This window comes from Parasteatoda tepidariorum, chromosome 2 (genome assembly GCF_982258835.1).
Source record: "Parasteatoda tepidariorum strain Cologne lab strain chromosome 2, Ptep-v5.0, whole genome shotgun sequence".
Classification (NCBI taxonomy): domain Eukaryota; kingdom Metazoa; phylum Arthropoda; class Arachnida; order Araneae; family Theridiidae; genus Parasteatoda; species Parasteatoda tepidariorum.
The window spans coordinates 106,408,182-106,429,267 of NC_141756.1; the positions used below are offsets into that span (position 1 = coordinate 106,408,182).

The 21,086-nt window shown below is 30.0% G+C and overlaps 1 protein-coding gene across 1 annotated transcript in view; it reads right to left on the reverse strand.

Moving 5' to 3' along the window:
* LOC107444876 (uncharacterized) overlaps positions 1-20,631 on the reverse strand; it is a 54,909-nt gene extending 34,278 nt beyond the window's left edge. The window contains exon 1 of the mRNA XM_016059124.5: positions 20,474-20,631. Within this exon, the coding sequence (XP_015914610.1) occupies positions 20,474-20,583 (110 nt within the window). The 5' untranslated portion in view covers positions 20,584-20,631. The remainder of the gene's footprint in view (positions 1-20,473) is intronic.
* Between the last annotated feature and the right edge of the window lie 455 nt (positions 20,632-21,086).

Here is a 21,086-nt window from a genome sequence, read left to right on the forward strand (position 1 = left end):
GTCCTATATTTGTTTTCTTTATATGACATCCTGGAGAAAGAGTCCTCAGCTTCACAGCTAGTGATTGGCAAACTTAAAAAAATCCTTAAGATAGTGTAGCAATTTGGGAAAACATCAACAAATTTTTTTTCATAAATTAGCATAAAAATTTCACTGCAAGAGGTGTAAGACTCTGGTTTAGACTGAAGTAAATAAGATTTTAACTGAATTCACTCATTCACTAAATGCTCGTCTACGTCATCTGGATAATAATCAACAATATTACGTTCACTTTCCAGATCTATGTTTTCCATATTTTTGTTTTGCAAATCCATTAAAAATTTTAATTTCTTGCTACACATCTCACAGACTTGGCTCCTTTTGTTTAAATCCATAATCAGATTATCCAACGCAACGCTTAGCGTGTCTCTTTTAAATTTTTCTGCGCCGTATACTGAGAATTTATCTGTAGACTTATCTCAAAATTTTGGAGTAATGCGTCTCTTGTTTATGTCATTGTAGTCTATTCCCAGACTAGTACTTAATTTTTTAGCTTTCTCTTCGTATTTCTTTAGCTTCTGATCTGATTGGTGCCTTATGTTGTTCACGAAGTCTTTTAATGATACAATTAACTTTTTGCCTTCACAAATAACTTGTTGCCTTCACGTGTCAACCACACTAACATTGATTTCTTATGTTCATTAGAATTTTCATGATTTTCTAAACAAGTTCCTATTTGTTTCCAATCAGAAAATCCGGTTGTGTATTGAGAAGGGATTTTAGAAAAAAGTTTGCAAGTCAAACAAAAAATAGTACTAACTCTGGTTGAATAACATAACCAAAATATTTCCAGTGATTGACCATTTTTCATTTTCTTAATGAAATACCTGTTTGAAAATGTTCTGTTTTGTTCTTTGTATTTCTTTATTGAAGCTGAATACATAGTTTTCGGATCTTTATTTTAAAAGTCAGTCATTTCATGTGAGAGTATGCCAGTAATAAAATCATTATTTAGCAATAACTATTCAAGCACACCATGAAATATGATTCAATAGAGGATACGACACCAACCAACCATTATTTAGCAATTCCGGCCATAAGCCCACGTCAACATATTTCTCAAGCTCAAACTTAATATTCTCTAAATTTCTTTCCGCCTCGGTATTACCGTCCTCTTGCTGAACACCATTATAGTTTTCAGTGGGATCAGAGGGTTTCTGGTACTCAAGAAAGTTATTAGTAAACTAAACAAGTTTGTCACTTTGATGACGAGACCAGAAGAGCGGGAAAAAAACAAAATTCCCCCGTAATAGACACGAAAAATACACTGACCAAAAACAAGCGACGGGTAATTCCCCGTTCCGTTCGATAGACGCGCACATGCATGGGTTGATTGATCTCAGGGTTGCCAACCTTATAATATTTTTTGTTAATATTAGATTTTTTTTTAATTCAAAATATCACCTATTGTTTTCAGTGGGGACTGGGGCCCTTTGTTTCCACGGGGCCCTGGGCTGCAGCCCAAAGAGCCCTTAAGTAGATCCGCCCCTGGATTAGTTCGTTCTTTATTTTCACTTAAACATTTCGAACTGTTGTATTGCTGCTGAACTTCATACCATTTTGTTCAGTCTTTTTTCTCTGTAATAAATTAGCACTAAACATACCATAATCGGTTAAATGACAGTTTAAGAATTTCTTCATCGAAAATGCGCTAATTATCTTATCGAATCGTTTTTGACTTCCTGACTTTTTCTATATACAGTTAATATTGTATTATTATGTTTTTTTGTGTATTTTGTTTGTTTCGAATAATACTTGTCGTATAACTATTTCTACCAGAAACGGTCATTTGACCCGGATAACAATTCATTGCCTTATAAGGTTATCAGATCAGAAATGACGATGTAATGCGTGTTCAACGTATTGCATTCGATGATTTTCATATTTCTGCAAAAACTCCTGCGTAGTTAGTTCAATCAGAATAATTTCATAAAATAATTCAAATTTCAAGAAAGTAGGGGAGAGTGGGGTCAATTGTAACAGGGTACGATTGTAACACAGCAAAAATTTCGAGTGTCGGGCTCTAGATTTGGCTCCTAGGTGGCGCACAAGGTGTATTTAATAAATCTACATGTACACCCCTGCTGGCAACCATTTTTATGTACTTTTGAAAGAGTTACATCACAAAAGATATTTTCACGCCACGCAAGTACTTTTTTTGGTATTAGAATATTATATTGTAACAAAGTAATTTTGTTTAAACAAATAAAAATTAGTAACCGAATATGTAAGTGGACACCTTAATTAACATTTCAATAAAACAAAAGATTAGTTTTGTTAATTAACTAGCATTGTTTTTAACAAATGAAGCTGAAATGGCGTCTTGGGGACGATTCTAACAATTAGTAAAGGGACGATTGTAACAGTTGAAAATAAATAATCTTATGCTTACAAATCATTACTTAACTCTTTAAGAACCACCAATAGTTTCCTATAGCATTTATATTATGTTGCATGTGCATTATTTTATTTGTCTCCTTTCACAGCATAAATTCAAATTTTTAACCCCTTAAAGTTAAAAGTTTAACCCTTTAGGTCTCTGTTCATTATTATTTTTACTCCTAAAATATCACTACTATTTTGATCAATAAAAAAATATATCACAACTATGATAATATGTATAATTAACTATGTTTTAGTTGAATTTATGAACTGTTACAATTGACCCCGTTAGTGGGGACAATTGTAACAAGTGCACGACTGTCAAAAATTGTTAATATCTAATATAATAACATTTAAAATAAGGTATTTATTTTTTTTTCTGGTAGAGGATAGTCTACTTTACTCGTTTGTCTATTAATACTAATAATATATTGGATTTTTTGTTAGTTAAAAATAGTTAAGTAAAAAATGTTACATTTGACCCCACTCTCCCCTACCTAAAATTTTATATTGGCATTTTTGTGTCAGAAAAAGTGACAAAAACTAAATGTTTTGGTAAGTAGCTTATATTTTAATTTGACAGCTTTACTTCATTTCTAACTAACTGTTAGTTTTCACTCAGAAAAAATATCAAAACAATCAAGACAGAACAAGTCCTTAGAAATAATATTAATTATAAGAATAGTTATAAGAATTATAATTCATATATATTCTTACAATTATAAGAATAATTATAAGAATTATAATTCATATATATTCTTACAATTATAAGAATAATTATAAGAATTATAATTCATATATATTCTTACAATTATAAGAATAATTATAAGAATTATAATTCATATATATTCTTACAATTATAAGAATAATTATAAGAATTATAATTCATATATATTCTTACAATTATAAGAATAATTATAAGAATTATAATTCATATATATTCTTACAATTATAAGAATAATTATAAGAATTATAATTCATATATATTCTTACAATTATAAGAACAATTATAAGAATTATAATTCATATATATTCTTACAATTATAAGAACAATTATAAGAATTATAATTCATATATATTCTTACAATTATAAGAATAATTATAAGAATTATAATTCATATATATTCTTACAATTATAAGAATAATTATAAGAATTATAATTCATATATATTCTTACAATTATAAGAATAATTATAAGAATTATAATTCATATATATTCTTACAATTATAAGAACAATTATAAGAATTATAATTCATATATATTCTTACAATTATAAGAACAATTATAAGAATTATAATTCATATATATTCTTACAATTATAAGAATAATTATAAGAATTATAATTCATATATATTCTTACAATTATAAGAATAATTATAAGAATTATAATTCATATATATTCTTACAATTATAAGAATAATTATAAGAATTATAATTCATATATATTCTTACAATTATAAGAATAATTATAAGAATTATAATTCATATATACTCTTACAATTACAAGAATAATTATAAGAATTATAGAAAAAATAATAAATAGAACAAATACGTTTTCGGAAAATGTTCAATGGAAACAATCTGTATATGCAAGAAATGCGTTCAATGAATTAAAAATTCTCATTCTTTGTGTTTGTAATACATAAAAATTAGCTATATACAATTTTGTTTAATTATAATAAAATTTTTCTTGGTTTATTTCCTTCCTAACATCCATATTTCATACATTCAATGAAGAAACATAAAGTTCGGTTATTTGACTGAAGAAGAAGAATTAGGTATATATTAAGTGTTGGTATGTTTAGTGTTAACAACAGTAGTTTGATGCTTCAATGAAATAATTTCCGCTTTCGAGAATTCATTAGAAATCTCAAAACGAACTCGGAACAGGAATAGAAAGTTGTCCGATTTTTTTCTTCTCTCCATTTCTCATCTGGTTTCATTAATATTAATGAAATGTGGAAAATAAAAGGAAAAAAAAGTTTAACAAAAATTTAAAGACGTCAAAGTAAATGCTTATTATGGATGTCACATTATACCCATAGGGGATGAAATGAATTAAAAGTTCTCAATTAGCAATTGAATGACATGCAGTGAATATTTCAATGGTTCAGATGGATCTAATAAGTATGCTTTAGATAAGCGTACAGATTTTTTTTTAATTACATTTACCGTTTATTAACCTTGAAAATACTTGCCTTCCACTTAAGATACTAGTCTTTTTTTTTTTAAAGCATGATCAGTAAATTTTATTTAAATCCATAATTTATACAGTAGGGGAGAGTGGGGTCAATTGTAACATTTTTTACTTAACTATTTTTAACTACCAAAAAATCCAATATATTATTACTATTAATTGACAGACGAGTAAAGTAGATTATCCTCTACTAGAACAATAAATAAATGCCTTATTTTAAATGTTATTATATTTGTTATCAACAGTTTTTGACAATCCTGCACTTGTTACAATTGTCCCCACTTACGGGGTCAATTGTAACAGTTCATAAATTCAACTAAAACATAGTTAATTATACACATTATCATAGCTGTGATATATTTTTTTATTGATCAAAATAGTAGTGGTATTTTAGGAGTGAAGATAATAATGAGCAGAGACCTAAAGGGTTAAACTTTTAACTTTAAGGGGTTAAAAATTTTAATTTATACTGTGAAAGGTGACAAATAAAATAATGCACATGCAACATAATATAAATGATATAGGAAACTATTGGTGGTTCTTAAAGAGTTAAGTAATGGTTTGTAAACATAAGATTATTTATTTTCAGCTATTACAATCGTCCCTTTACTTATTGTTACAATCGTCCCCAAGACGCCATTTCAGCTTCATTTGTTAAAAACAATGCTAGTTAATTAACAAAACTAATTTTTTTCTTTTTTGAAATGTTAATTAAGGTGTCCATTTACATATTCAGTTAATAATTTTTATTTGTTTAAACAAAATTACTTTGTTACAATATAATATTCTAATACCAAAAAAAATACTTACGTAGCGTGAAAATATCTTTTGTGATGTAACTCTTTCAAAAGTACATAAAAATGGTTGCCAGCAGGGGTGTACATGTAGATTTATTAAATACACCTTATGCTCTACCTAGGAACCAAATCTAGAACCCGACACTCGAAATTTTTGCTCTGTTACAATCGTACCCTGTTACAATTGACCCCACTCTCCCCTACTCGAAAATAATAATAATAAGAATTTTTGTTTTCCATTAATAATTTTGTAATTTTGCATACATTAGTTTCATTATTTACTACAGAATTTAATGTAAATGAACACGAGAAAACTGGAAAAAATGGTTGAAATGGACTTATTTCTGGAAAAAAAAATTTTAACATGGAATAATTTCAAGAAAACTGAAGGAAGAAAAATAATGGTTAAAATGGACGTGCTTCTTGAAAAAATAGATAACTGAGAAAGGGGAATAATGAAAAGTTGAAAAAACTAGTTAAAGCGGACATGTTTCGGGAGAAAAAAAATTGGAAAATGGAAAAAGGTGGGGGGAATGGAATAATTCCTAGTACACTGGAAAAAAGTAGTTAAAATGGATATGGTTTGAACGTTCAAAATACGGTTTAGCGACAAGGGAATGATGAGGAATTTAAAAACAGATTCGAAACAAGAGAAGAGTATATTCACCAAAGAAAAATGGATGGAAAAAATTATTGAGGGAAGAAACAAGAGAAAACGATGTTGGCCGAAGGTGAGCAATGCAGAGTCGGAGAAGGACTGTGATCATTTACTAGAGAATCGGCGCGGATATGAATAAAATGAAACTCAAGGGTACCAAGAGGAACTGAAGTGTCAAGAGCAGAAAGATTTTCGTAGTCCTCGAAACTTTCATAGTTTTTATTGTATTTTTGAGTACTTTAAATTCAATAACATCATTTTCTACTCCTGGCACATCAGCCCAATTTGATGGTCTTGAAATTTGTTTTATTCATATGAAGGCTTATCAGTAGTATTATCTTTGTAACGCTTTTGACTTCATCATCTGTTTTGACTCATTATCATGGCCTGTTTTGATTCATTCTTGCTTTGAATCATTTCTAATGCGACGAGATGGTGCATACTAATAACGTCAATATAAAAAATCAAAGTTTTGTAATTCCCAAACAAATCACGAAGGATTTTTCTATTCCAGAACTTAAGGTCATACCGTTTTATAGTTTGTAGTAGAAAGAACTCCCCTCCCCACAAAGTCTAAGGCCGTCTGCAGCTATGGAAATAAGAAATAGCGCATTTCAAAGAGAGGAACTACCTTCTACCCTGATTTTCTTTATCTGGCTGACCGAGTCAAAACCTGCCTTAAATTATGACCCAACACCCCTACTTGAAATCGTAAAACCTCGTAACCATAGTCACATCCACTATTCCAGATGAATGGCTAGGGAAATTCTTTACATAGACAAACTATAGGTGTCACCGTTTGAAAAAAGTAAGCAAAATGAAGACTTTCATCTTATTTAATCACCCCTCACGCAGCACCTGGACTTCCCTAATTTTTACAGGCAACTTTCGTTACCTTTTAAAACCGTTACCTCCCTTATTTTTGTATCCTGTGCATCATAACTCCTTGGTTTCCCCAAGACCAAATCACTGGTCCGTCCATCGACCGACAGTGCTGCCAGCTATCGTGATCTAGCCGACAGTGCTGCCATCTATATATCTTACATCTATACATCTCTCAATCTGATGCAGCCCCGTGCGCGCACTTCGGGTTACCAGTATTCCCTGACGGGGGCGGGTCAGGGTTAGGCCATGCATATTTGATCACCCCCTTAAAAACGAAACAAAAGATGACGAAAAATAGAACATAGATAAAAACTCCTTAAATTTATACAAAAATTAAACTTCATATTGTCGAAATGTTTCTTCAATGGCAATAACCGTTGTATAATTATGCCCACAATATGTGTATTAGAAATTCTATTCAGCCGTGATTGTTCCCTATTGTTTTTACTTCATTCTTGAAAGAAAATTGTTAATATTAACTGTTTGATTACTTGTTGTGCTGTGCGATAAAGCAATGTAATTTACCTATTATTTTATCAGCAACACACTTTCATACGCACTACTGAATCCGTTGTTTCCCTTCCCTTACGTGCCAATCTATCAAAGTTGCTCTTAAAGTTTTAATAGTTGAACCGGTTTGGTTTTAAGGTGTTGTTTCTCCCTACGCGCCCTAAAACAATTCGACAATTTTCATTTTTATTTGCACTGCATAACACTCGACTGAAAAATAAAATATTTTAACATGATATTTGATTTTGAAAAGTAATAAACTGATATTCTACATTTATTTTTTTTTTTTTTTTTTGAGAAAGACGGGGTTGTATTACGTAAGCACTTAAAGGGGGAAAGAGGTTTATGAATTGCTTCTTTTAGCTGACAAGGGAGGAAGCGTATGACCAACGCTTAAGTAATATATTTTAAATCACTTATTTTTTTAAAAAAAATTTAAATTTGGAATAAAAAATGAATTTGGAGGGAAAAAGTTCTCTGAAAATTTTCTGAGGTTAACAGTTTTGAAAGCTAAAGGAGAATACAAAAAAATTCCAAAAACGTATTTTACTCAAAATTTTCTGAAACTAATATAAACATAAAATCACATATTCAGATAATACATGTATTCAGAGAGAGTACTTTTTTGTGCCTGATTTCGTAATATCAATGTAATATTATATCTAATTATTACATATAATTATTATATAATAATTATATATAATATCACCTGCATATAGCTAATTATAAATTCTATAGTTGATATCATATATAATTATTATTATATTATTATTATATTATATTATTATTATATTATATTATTATTATATTATATTATTATATTATATTATTATTATATTATATTATTATTATATTATATTATTATATTATATTATTATATTATATTATTATATTATATTATTATTATATTACTATTATATTATATTATTATTAGAGCTAATTATGCATAATATCATCTGCAAAAATAATTAGCATAATTGGCATATAAAACGTTAGATCGCGAGCCATCTTAGTTCGTGATAATCTGATTAGATGAAAAGTTATTAACGTGTTTTCGCTTTTTACCTAAGTATAATTATATCACTTTTTTGTTTGTTTTTATTTTTATACATTTGTTTATTAATTAACTAATGCTCGTGTAAGTTGTTATTAAACAATGTGTTTATTTTCATGTTTTTGAAATCAATTTATCAATAATAACATTTCTCCAAAAACAGTAATTCAACTCTAACATTCCTTTTAAAATAAAATCATCAAAACATTCAAAATCATCATCCAATTTTAACTCGGAATGAATTATTATATTCAAAAATATATTAACTTCCGACAAATAAAAAGAATAAATATTTTGGAAACACCTTCGTGGTTTATACAACAGTTTACACCCTTTATGAGGGATAAATGCGTCATTGTTAAAATTAATTTGAACTTTAAAAGACTCCACCCATGTGGTTTCTTGTGAGTGGTTTCAATACAGGTATCTCTACATTCTATATTTTCTACATGATTACTACAGACATTTGTAAATGGTTTTTTCTTTCCTAAAAAATAAATTCAACTTTTTAAAAAAAAAATTCTTTTAATGTTGCATTAAAACTTTAATAAACTGTAAACAGTTGTATTAGGAAAAAAAAGCATTGGCCACCGGCTGCTGATGATACTTATCGTGTATCGAATATGATAATATATCGAATGATGTATCGAATATGATAATATCGGGATTATTGTACAAAGCGATAATTATTGAATACGATTTAGTACTACTCCCCTCTCTCCCCCAAAAAATAGTTGGGCTTACTTGCGACTTGCTACTGAAATATGTCATAAATATATGTATATATATACTCATTAAGGAAAAATATATTTTGTGTCTCCTTTTTTAACTTAAAATATCATTTAAACAAATTTATTAATAAAAAAGCATATATTAATATTGAAAGGTATTCCACAAAGCATTATGACTGCAATAGTGCACTTTATGGTTGATCATTGTTTAAAACTGGTTTATTCCAGTTATTTTATCGTCACAAAAAATTCAAAAAATTTTTGTAGTTCGAAAAAGTAAGAAAATCCCTATTTTTAATGGGTAAGTTTTAATTCAATTTTCTTTGCATAGTTGTGGTTTTTTATTTTGCTGTGTTGTTTATTTTGCTAAGAAAAATGGAAAACTTTTATGTCAGCCAAGCACAAGTAATTTTGCTAAATTTACTTCATTTTTAACGCAAAACAAAATTGCAGCAAAAATATTGACACCATTGTGCAAATTAGAGTAATAAGGAAAATATCGCGCTATACTTTTGACAACGCATCGCGATATTAAAATTTGTACTCAGTATTCATGAATATTTGTGTGGGAGATAACTAGAGAAAGAACTGTAGCTAACTCATGGTTCTTATAACCAATAAGTCGAAGATGAGAAGAAGGTTCCAACAGGGTGCATAAATTTCCAAACTAAACGAACATAAAACGTGCGCAAATTTCATAGTTGAGTGGACACATTTAAAACTAGGCTTGAAAAACTGAAATAAAACTTGACAAGTTAAATTCCATTTTATTTACCAATTAAATTTATTCTTTACCAATTTATTTTGTATTTTTTTATTTCGTAACCGTCGTTGAACAGCCGACCCAATTTCGTGTTTACGACTATTAATGTTCACCTCCGTAGCTTTGTAAGTTTGAATTCAATCCAGAAGACAAGGGAACTCCTGGATCAAGTATTGTTAGGTATTTGCCTTCGTGGAGAACTTTTTGATTAAACTAACCAGCATTTGCTTCACATGCAGAGGGAAACCACGAAAACCTCACACGGTTAGCCTGACGGCGAGGGGACTCATGATCTGTCTACCACTGAGGATATTTTATGTCAGCACTGTGGTTCGGTGAAAGCCGGAAGCAGAATTCTTATCGACCAGCCATTGTTGGGATTCGAACTCAGTTCACGTCATTGGAAGGTGAACGCTCTATGATTTTCCAATTGTCAAATAAATGTACAGACTGATTTATAACTTATAGATTCTTTAATTCTTCTCTAACTTATAATATTTAAGTTAGAAAGACTTTCTAACTTAAATATTCATACTTACTGCTGTCTTTCAGTTCTTGAGCAACGACATTAAGCTAAATTATTTTTTTTAAAATTATTTTAGTTTTAGAACGTATCGTTTAATGTTTTAGATCTGTATATTCTTTTTACTTAAAGAAATTTATACCAGTTTTAAGTTCGCATCGTTAATTCATTTATTTCCATTTAATTTGAAAGAAAAAACTACAAAATCCGAATCAATTTTATACTTTGATGGGAATATCCTAGATACAAGATATTAGTCAAGGACCTGACTTTCCTAGAAAAAGCTAGTTTGAACTAAAACCTTCAATGCAAACTACAATTTTATAAAAATGAAATGAAAAATGACTGCATAAAAACACGTTTAGCGGAAGAAAAAAAATCTATATCAAGAACAATAATTTCCTTGATAAAACTAGTATTTACTGAAACTTGTAAAGTTAGAACTAGTTTTTAAAGTTTTGACTTATTTCATGTTTTAATGATCCTTTTTTTCCCTGTTTGACATATTCTTATTTAAATATAAGTTAGGTAAAGTTTTTGTTTTCTTAAGAAGATTAACAGCTAAAACTGTCAAAACAAATTTGGAAATGTGATTAGGGTCTTTTGTTGTCTAACAAAAATTTCACGTTTTTAACCCATTAATTTTCAAATCGTAATTTATCAATAATATGTCGTAAACTAATATCAGACATATTGAATAAATATTTTGTAATTATTATATTTTTTACGCACTATATATTTATATATTTTTATATTTTTTTCACTTGATAAAAATATTTTTTTTCCTCCTTCCTACTCAACTTTAAAAAGTATTATATAAATAAAAATTGTTTCATTTTTGTTATATTATTGTTTTTGATTCATGCAATGTTCCACTAAATTTTTTTTCGAATTGAGTAAATAATTTTTTTATATAAAAAATTCTCCATATATCCACTAATTTTCAAAATGTGTGGCTTGGGGTAAATTACTATAACTATACATTACTATACTATGTATTACTATACTTTCATCAAAAGGGAAATTTTCAATGTAGAGTGTTAATATATGAGTCACTGAATATATATAATAATGTATGTATAACTGAAAGCTTTGTAACGTATCATGCTATATTAAGAAGCAGTTCCTTGTTTTATTAAGAAAACATTTATTTCACATCACAACAAATACAGTAACGACATTAAATTACCAGTAACGGGTTAATAATAATCCTTCAATAAAATATAGAAAATCCCGTAAAGGATTAGAATAAACTTACAAATTCCAAAAACCAAAACCTACTCCAAAATATCAACAACTCTCTGTTGTTCTAATTTTATCGTCTGCTTTTATTATTTATTATTTATCTCTTTATGTGTTTATTTTACTTTATTCATGCTTTTGCTATTCATTTAGCTTTTTCTAAAATTTTTACTTCCATTCATGCTTTTGCTAGCCAATTATTTTTTTTAAATATTTTTAGACTTTAAAGCCTCTACACAGATTTTTATAGGTAGTCCGATTAGATCACTATGAAAGTAAACTAGTTTACGAAAGAGCCATTTAATAGAGTATCTAGTAAAAAGAAGAAAGTGATAGCAAATATACGTCTAAAAATTTTTTTAATTTATGAGAATCATTGGTTTGTCTTATTTACTTGTCTACCACCAAAGATTCAATTCTCAAATATATATGATAACTTTCTCTCGATTATTTTTAAAATAGAATTTGGTTTCATGCGCACCACTGGCTTACTTTTTAAATAAAGTGCGCAGACCACTTATAAAAAACCGTGCGGAGGCTTTCCTATGTAGAAGGTGATGTATGACTCCTATGAGACATTTTTTAGCTTATGCCTGTGCGACAACTGGGTTTTCAAGTAGTTTCTGATCGATAAAACATGTGGTCACTTCTTTTAAAAATTGGTAAATTATAAACAATAAAAAAAACTGTTGATGTTATTAATGTAAGGCATTTCTTTTGAAGCAAGTCTTAAAATATTTTAAAATCTACAAACGTTCATTTCTAAAAGGAAAAAGTAAATAAATAAAATAAAAAAAGTAACTCCCCAGGTAGGAGAGAACCATCAATTTTACGTCAAAACTGCGCATATTTCTCTTTTAAATTTTACTAAGCATTCGCAAAATTTATTTTAAACTGAAACGTCGAATTATAGCAAAAAATGGTTATTCAAAAAACGTAAAATTTTACTTAAACAAATTTGTTTTTTGTTTTTTTTACGCATATTTTACCAACCACTTTTTACTAGGTAAGAATGAGTACGTTATTTTAACGTAATATTTACGCCAAAATTAAAGTAAAAACGTCAAATTATAGCGAAAAATGGCTATCCAGAAAAAGGAAAATTTACATAAAATTTTACGTAAGCAAATTTGTTTATTTTACGACTATTTTGCCAACCACTTTTTACTAGGTAAGAATGAGTACGTTATTTTTGTACATTATTTACGTCAACAGTACGTCAAAATGCACGTGTGTTGAAACGTCAAATTACAGACAAAAGTAGTTATCCAAAAAACAAAAAAATTGCATAAATAAATTCGAAACAAAATTTACCGAAATTTAAATAGCAAATTTTATTTCTCAATAAGACGCAAAATCATTTTTTTATTAAATCTAAATAGTAAACATTGTTTCGTAAAATATACGAAAGCAATCTTACCGAAGGGTAGTCCGTTCCGTTAATATTGCTTTAAATTTACGTATAAAGCGCATTGATTTTACCGATTTTCTAAATATTTACGTTTAATTTAAGTATGATGCTACATGAGAAATATGAAATGAACTGATACTATAAAATATTCGCAATGATTTCATATTTATTATTAAAAAAAAAGAATAAAATACACGTTTGACAAAAAAAATTGGTCATCGGTTGGTGACAATTTTTTAAATGCAATTTGTTATTCGTTCTGAGGCCAATGGCTACCGTTAATTTTACCTCTATAATCATCAACAATGTACTTCTTTTTCTCACTCCAAACTGTTCATATTCATTTTGATTAATATGGAGCTCTGAAAAGGCCGGTATAGCCTGGTTGGTAGAGCACTGGGCCCATGTTCGTGGGTTCGATCCCTGCCGGCCGAAGACCCGTGTAGTAAATGGTGACTGATGCGCGTTAAATCTGTCGAGTCGCAAAGTCCCCTATGTTCCCATAACAAATCAATACCTCTGGGGGTACTGATCCAGGAGTTTCCTTGTCTTCCGGATTGGTTCAAAATTACAAGGCTACGGAATTGAACATTAGTAGTCGTAAACCCAACATTGGATCAGCTGTTCAACGATGGATAAAATAAAATAAAATATGGGGCTCTGAGCTCATGGGATAGAGGGTTCGCCTTCCAACGAGGTGAACCGTTGTTCGAATCCCAACGATGGTAGGTCTATAGGAATTCCACATCCGGCTTGCACCGACCCACCGTGCTGACGTGAAATATCCTTAGTGGTAGACTAATCATGTTTTAGAGTCCCCTTATCGTCAGGCTAACCGTGGGAAGGTTTCGTGGTTTTCCTCTCCATGTTAAACAAATGAGGTTTCATCAAAAACTCCTCCACGAAGGCAAATTTCTCTTACTATTTAATCCAGGAGGATTCTGGATTGAGTTCAAAATTACAAAGCTGCGGAATTGAACATTATTAATCGTAAACCCAAAAAGTTGGGTCGGCTGTTCAACGACGGTTATAAAATGAAAAAAGAGCACTACATAAAGTAAAAATATTGTAAAGACTTGATGACATACTTTTTTCATTTTAGGCAAATCATAATCTTTTTAAAGTCTCAGATAAAGTGAAATCCAGTAAAACTTACAACGAGAAGCGTTTTCTACACTATTTAAAAATAAATAATAGTTTATATTAAATAAACTAAGAGGCTCCACTCACCAACCACCGTAATTGTTTCTCGTTCGTAATTGTTTTTTTCTCTCCTTTTCCCCCCACAAAAACAAGGAACATTTTTTTTAACAAAATAAACGATTATTGTAGTTTTATGTAAGAACATTTTGTCTATATGTTTATTGTAACGAAATCAACAATTATCTCTACTTGAAAAATAATAATTTGTATTTGAAAAAAAAAATTGACTTGAGGAACACAGATTGTGTGACTCGATAAAAACAAATAAATTATAACAGTTGTATTGTTGTTGTTGTTGTTAATTTACGTCGCACTAGAGCTGCACAGTGGGCTATTGGCGACGGTCTGGGAAACATCCCGGAGGATGATCCGAAGACATGCCATCACAATTTTGATCCTCTGCGGAGGGGATGGCACCCCCGCTTCGGTAGCCCGACGACCTGCGCGCGAAGTCGAGCACTTTACGGTAGCACAGCTTAACGAGGACCAATACCGCACACCCTCGGTCCCTACGCAGACTGATCCAAGTGGTCACCCACCCGCACACTGACCGTAGCCAGTGATGCTTGACTTCGGTGATCTGCTGGGAACCGTGCCTTAACGATCAGTCCACTGCGGGACTATAACAGTTGTAAGTTCACAATAACAAATGTAAGCTCACTCGTTAATAAAAATTATAACAGTTCAAATAGAAAACGGTTTTAATCTATCTTGCATTTTTTTTTCTTTTTTCTTTTGTTTCGATACAAATAAAAAATGGTGTATCTGTCAACACCTAATATTTTCTCCGTCTTTTTCATTCATTTCGATTGGCAACAACTCGAGCGTGAACTTACAAGAGAAAAATAATTTTTCTACAAAAATTGTTAAATAATCAGCATTTAAAACAGAAAAAAAATAGACAAAATTCTCGAAAAAAAGCACTCAAAATTCCAATAAATTAAAAAAAAATCCACTTCAGTTAACAAGTAGGTAGGTAGGCACTTTATTTACGTCGCACTAGAGCTGCACAATGGGCTATTGGTGACGGTCTGGGAAACATCCCTGTGGATGATCCGAAGACATACCGTCACAATTTTGATCCTCTACAGTAGAGGATGGCTCCCCTGCCTTGGTAGAATGACGACCTGTGTGCGAAGTCGCACTTTACGGTAGAACAGTTTAACGAAGACTGATACCGGGCACCCTCAGTCCCTACGCAGGCTGATCAACGTGGTTACCCACCCGCTTACTGACCGCACCCAGTGATGCTTGACTTTGGCGTTCTATTAAGAACCGTGTCTTTACGATCAGTCCACTGCGAGACAGTTAACAAATAAAATTGGCGATTTCAGCAATTCAAATTTCATTTTCAAATTCATTTTATTGCATTTCAGCAAGATCGTCTCTCACTGAAATTTTTTTTTAGCAGTTTTACTCATAGAAATCGATATTCGGTAGTTAATTCACGAACTAATTATCGAATGTTAATTTTTTTATTATATTTCATCGTACTTTCTGTACATTCGTTCTGCACATATCCGCAATTTTAAGTTTCTAATTCTAAGAGTTCATGCACAGCAAAGCAAGACGTAGCGCGAAGAGGAGCACCCGAAACAGCAGTGGTGTCTTTTACGATTTTTTAGTAGAGAGATACAATAAATTTAAACCGGAATTAAATAATTCTCTATCAGTTTGAATACACTAATTTGTTAATTTTGAGCCGTGATGGCTCAGGGGATAGAGCGTTCGTCTTCCAATGAGGTAAACCGGGTTCGAATCCCGGCGATGGCTGGTCAATGCGAATTCCGCATCCGGCTTGTGCCGACCACAGTGCTGACGTAAAATATTCTCAGTGGTAGACGAATCATGGGTAAGAGTCCCTTTGCCGTCAGGCTAAACGTGGGAGGTTTTCGCGGTTTTCCTTTCCATGTAACGCAAATGCGGGTTACTTCCATCAAAAAGTCCTCCACAAAGACAAATTTCTCCCAATACTTGATCCAGGAGTTCCCTTGTCTTCCGAATTGGATTCAAAATTACAAGACTACGGAGTTGAAGTTGTAAACCCAAAAGTCGGCTGTTGAAGGACGGTTATAAAATAATAAAAAAAAATAAAACTTTGGTTATTTTCACTGAATAACTATAACATTTACACCTCATTTACCCATACACGATTGTTATAGGTGTGTGTTTGTTTGGAACTTAGGGTGAGTTCTCAAATCTGTTAAAGCAGCTCAAAGATATATTAAGGTCAGAAGGGAATTCACAGAGGGTCATCATTAGTTAGTTTTCGTGACGAGTTTGAACCCGTGTAACGAATACTTTCATTACTCGTTCGTATTCAATTAATTCGGACGTGCTTATAAGGAACACTTTGCGGTTAATGAACTGAAAATCTGCATAAAAATTTAACTCTTCAAGTTTATTTAGTTTTTTTTAAATGCTTTTTCGGAACTTACTTTTATGATAACACTTTTCATGTTTTTAAATATATTTTAATAAAACTATTCTAAATAATTTAAAATTACTGTTAAAAATGTTGGTATTTCCGGTATTTGAGCATGAAAAAAAATTAGTCGCGTTATTTTTTTAGTATAAGAACGTATGGATAAGTATATCGTATATAATAAGAAAGCTTCATAATCTTTTATTTAACAATCGTATTTTCGGACATTATGATGCAAATATTTCGAGATGCCAATTTTAATTATACTAATTAATTAATGTATACAACATTTTTAACTACGAAATCGGGCACAAAATCACAGATTCCTTGAAATAATATGCCATTGTTTTCGGCGGATTTGTATTCTAGACCCTCAAAACAAGGAAGGGGGGGGGGAAGAGTAGATAAAATATGGTCTAAATAAGCTTACGTAGAGGAGCAGTCGAAAGTAGGGATCAAATTTTTTGCGTATTTCATCACATCTTAGACCTATTTAAGTGAATGAAATGAGTTTTAACCGCAATTGTAAAACTCATTTAATTGCATTTTTTAAATTTTTATTTCTCAAAAACTATTGACCCGATTCCGTTAAAATTTCGGAATTTGTACTTTAAATTGATTAAAAAAATTTTATACTTTAAAACTGTTTCGAGTACTAATTGCTAATTTCAGCCATTTATAGCCATTCAATTGCATTTGTTCAAATTTTGCTTTTAAAAAATAAAGTGACTGAGATAAGGTAAAAAAATTTTTTCCTTACAATTCAAAAATAATTTTAATCATTATTAAATAATAAATAATTATTAAAAATTTATTATCACATGAAATGAAAGTTGCGTAAAAACAATAAGTCTTATGATCTGCAGTGAGGAAGAAAAACTCAAAAACTAAAAATAATATTAATACCAAATTTCGATCAGCTTTCGTGACTAAAAAAGTTGATTAATTTTGATGAACAAAATAAAATAAAATGCGTCGAAAAAGTGGTATATTTATTCAAAAAAAAAAGAAAAAGAAAAAGAAAGTGTTTGCGTCTAATTTCGTAACTTAAATCATAGGTAGTACTAACTAATAAACACTTCGGTTTGCACCGACCGCAATGCTGACGTAAAAATATCCTCAGTGGTAGACGGATCATGGGTTAGAGTCCCTTTGCCGTCTGACTAACTATGGGAGGTTTTCGTGACTTTCCTCTCCATGTAACGCAAATGCGGGGTAGTTCCATCAAAAAGTCCTCCACGAAGGCAAATTTCCTCCAATACTTGATTCAGGAGTTGCCTTGTGTTCTGGATTGGGTTCAAAATTACAAGGCTACGGAGTTGAACATTAGTAGTCCTAAACCCAAAAAATTGGTCGACTGTTCAACGACGGTTATAAAATAAAAAATAAAAAAGTTGATTAATAAGCATATTTTAAGTGCATCTTTCAAACCTTTTGGATTGTATTTTTGTACTTGAAAATGCGATCGTTCAATCAATATTCCTGGACGATGCTCCTTTTTTTTTTTTTTTTTTTTTTGGCTCGCTGTACAAACTAAGAATGTAGCACAAAAAGGAAACAAAAAATAAAAAGCAATGTATTGAGCACTACAAAGAAAAGTTTAACTGCCATTTTCGCTCATTATGTTGTCTTTCTGCACTATTTACAAGGTTCAAATATAGCCCACTTGTCGTAGTCTAATGTAGAAATTAATAACGCAGAATAGCAACAAAAAAAAAATACTACGTTTATCGAATTTATAAGAATTAAATAAATGTAATAATCATTGAACCAAATATTTATTGAATGCAAACTTTTAAAGAATATTTATTCTAAAAAGAGCAACTATGAATTTAAATCTAATGAGAGCAACGATATTTGAGAATATTTTTTATACTTAAGAATGAAAAATACCACATAACATAAAATACACATACATTTACCACATAATAAACGGACTGACCGCAAATTAGAATAATTTCGCAAATTAGAAATAGAATTAGTTAAACCGCAAATGAGAACATGAATTCGCTTAAGAACTATTCTATGAACACACTTTTTATTCGGTTTTCACAATTCATTTCCTGAGTTATTGTTTGGTTTTTATAATTTATTCTATATTAATTATTTAGTTTTCACAATTCATTCGATGAATATACTTATTGTTTGGTTTTCACAATACATTATATAAATATAAGAATCAATTTTATTCTTTAAAATGTTCTTCAATTGCAAATGCTGTTTTCACTAATTACTTATTACCTTTAAATTAATGTTAAAAACTGTTAAAAAAAATTACTATGTTTTAAGTAATTATGGTATGTAATTTTATTGTTTTATAACGTCATCATTCCTGTAAATTTATTAATTTCATTTACTAGTTTTTCAAATATTTTCTTTTTCAATTTTTGTGTTAGCCTTTAAAATGTGCTGATTATTTTATTAACACTAGATTGCCCAAGGAAGTCATTTTGAATGCTTTTTAATTTCAATTAGAAAAACAATGATGTACATAATGACACAATTTCTTAGAATTTAGTGACTTTTTGTACAACATATACTTTTCTTTATTGTTAACATTTACTAATTACTTGTTATATAACTGTAAATAATGTTAAAAATATTAATTTTATACAAATTTCTTTACACATTAGTTATTCTTTCACAGTGCAGCCATTTTGACTGCTTTTGGGCTATATAGGTATATACTAAGTTTCAGCCTTTCCAATGATAATTTCTAAATTTTAGATTGAAGGATAAAGGTTAGAATTTTAAAGGGTTAAATACGTCGAATAGACATGACAATAAAATGAATGAGTTTTGTATGTTGTTATTATTTTTATAATATAATTCTTCGCATATTTAATAAATTTTTAAATTTTATTTCAATCAATAAGTTTTTTAATTCAATAGTCCGTCCCAAACCTATGCAGACGTGATTTTAGTTATTTCAAATTTTAGATGGAAATATAAATTATATTTGATATTTTCTGATATTACAAGTTATTATAATTCTCCGTATATTTAATAAACTTTTCAATTTTCTTTAGATTAATAAGTTTTTAATTCAATAGTTCGGCTCAAACCTATGCAAACTTGATTTTAGTTATTTCAATTTTTTAGAAGGAAATATAAATTATTTTCGATATTTTCTGATATTAAGTGTCATTATTATTATCATAATTCCCCGCATATTTAATAAACTTTTCAATTTTCTTTATATTAATAAGTTTTTCAACTCAATATTTTGTCCCAAACCAATGCAGACGTGATTTTAGTTATTTCAATTTTTTAGAAGGAAATATAAATTATATTTGATATTTTCTGATATTGCATGTTATTATAATTACTATAATTCATCGCATATTTAATAAATTTTTCAACTTTCTTTAAATTAATAAGTTTTTCAATTCAACAGTTCGTCCCAAACCTATGCAGATGTGATTTTAGTTATTTCAATTTCTTAGAAGGAAATATAAATTATTTTCGATATTATTTCAATTTAAATTTCACTTCCCGTTCGTCCTCAACTCGTGCTAAACTAGATCTTATCATTTCGATCTTTCCCGAATAAAGGTAAAGAATCTCTTAAAGTCAGTATTTTGCATAAACATAAAATTAATAAATGAGATCAAATAAAAAAAAGAAGTGTAAGGGGGAGAAAACAACTTACCTTAACCCCATTTCTGCGAAGGTTATAGACGTTGTTTGTGAGAGAGACGGGCGAACAAGACTTGAGTGTGGACAAGAGTTAAATAACCATCCGACTGACCCCGATTCCATCGACACCAATGGAGAAAGAGAAAACCGGGTCTACCGGTCTCTCCTTCCACGAAAAGAATTAGAATATGAAGGTTTTAAAATCGAATACTTTCAGATCAACTTTTTTTTTTTTCAGTGAGAAATTTTCTTAGTTGAGAATTTATGCGTGAAAGATATCAGAAATAACGCCTATCAGCACTCTTTTATCCCCTTTTTATTTTATTTTATAACCGTAGTTGAACAGATGACCCGATTTTTGGATTTGTGATTACTAATGTTCCAACTCCGTAGACTTGTAATTTTGAACCCAATCCAGAAGACAAGGGAACAATTGGTGGATCAAGTATTGCGGGGAAAATTTCCTTTGTGGAGGACTTTTTGTTGGAACTAATCCCCATTTACGTAACATGGGGAGGAAAACCACGAAAACCTCCCGTGGTTAGACTGGCGGCATGGTCTATATCAGGGGTTTCCAACTTACATGAGGCCGAGAGGCGCAATTAAAAACGCCAGTCAAATGGCGG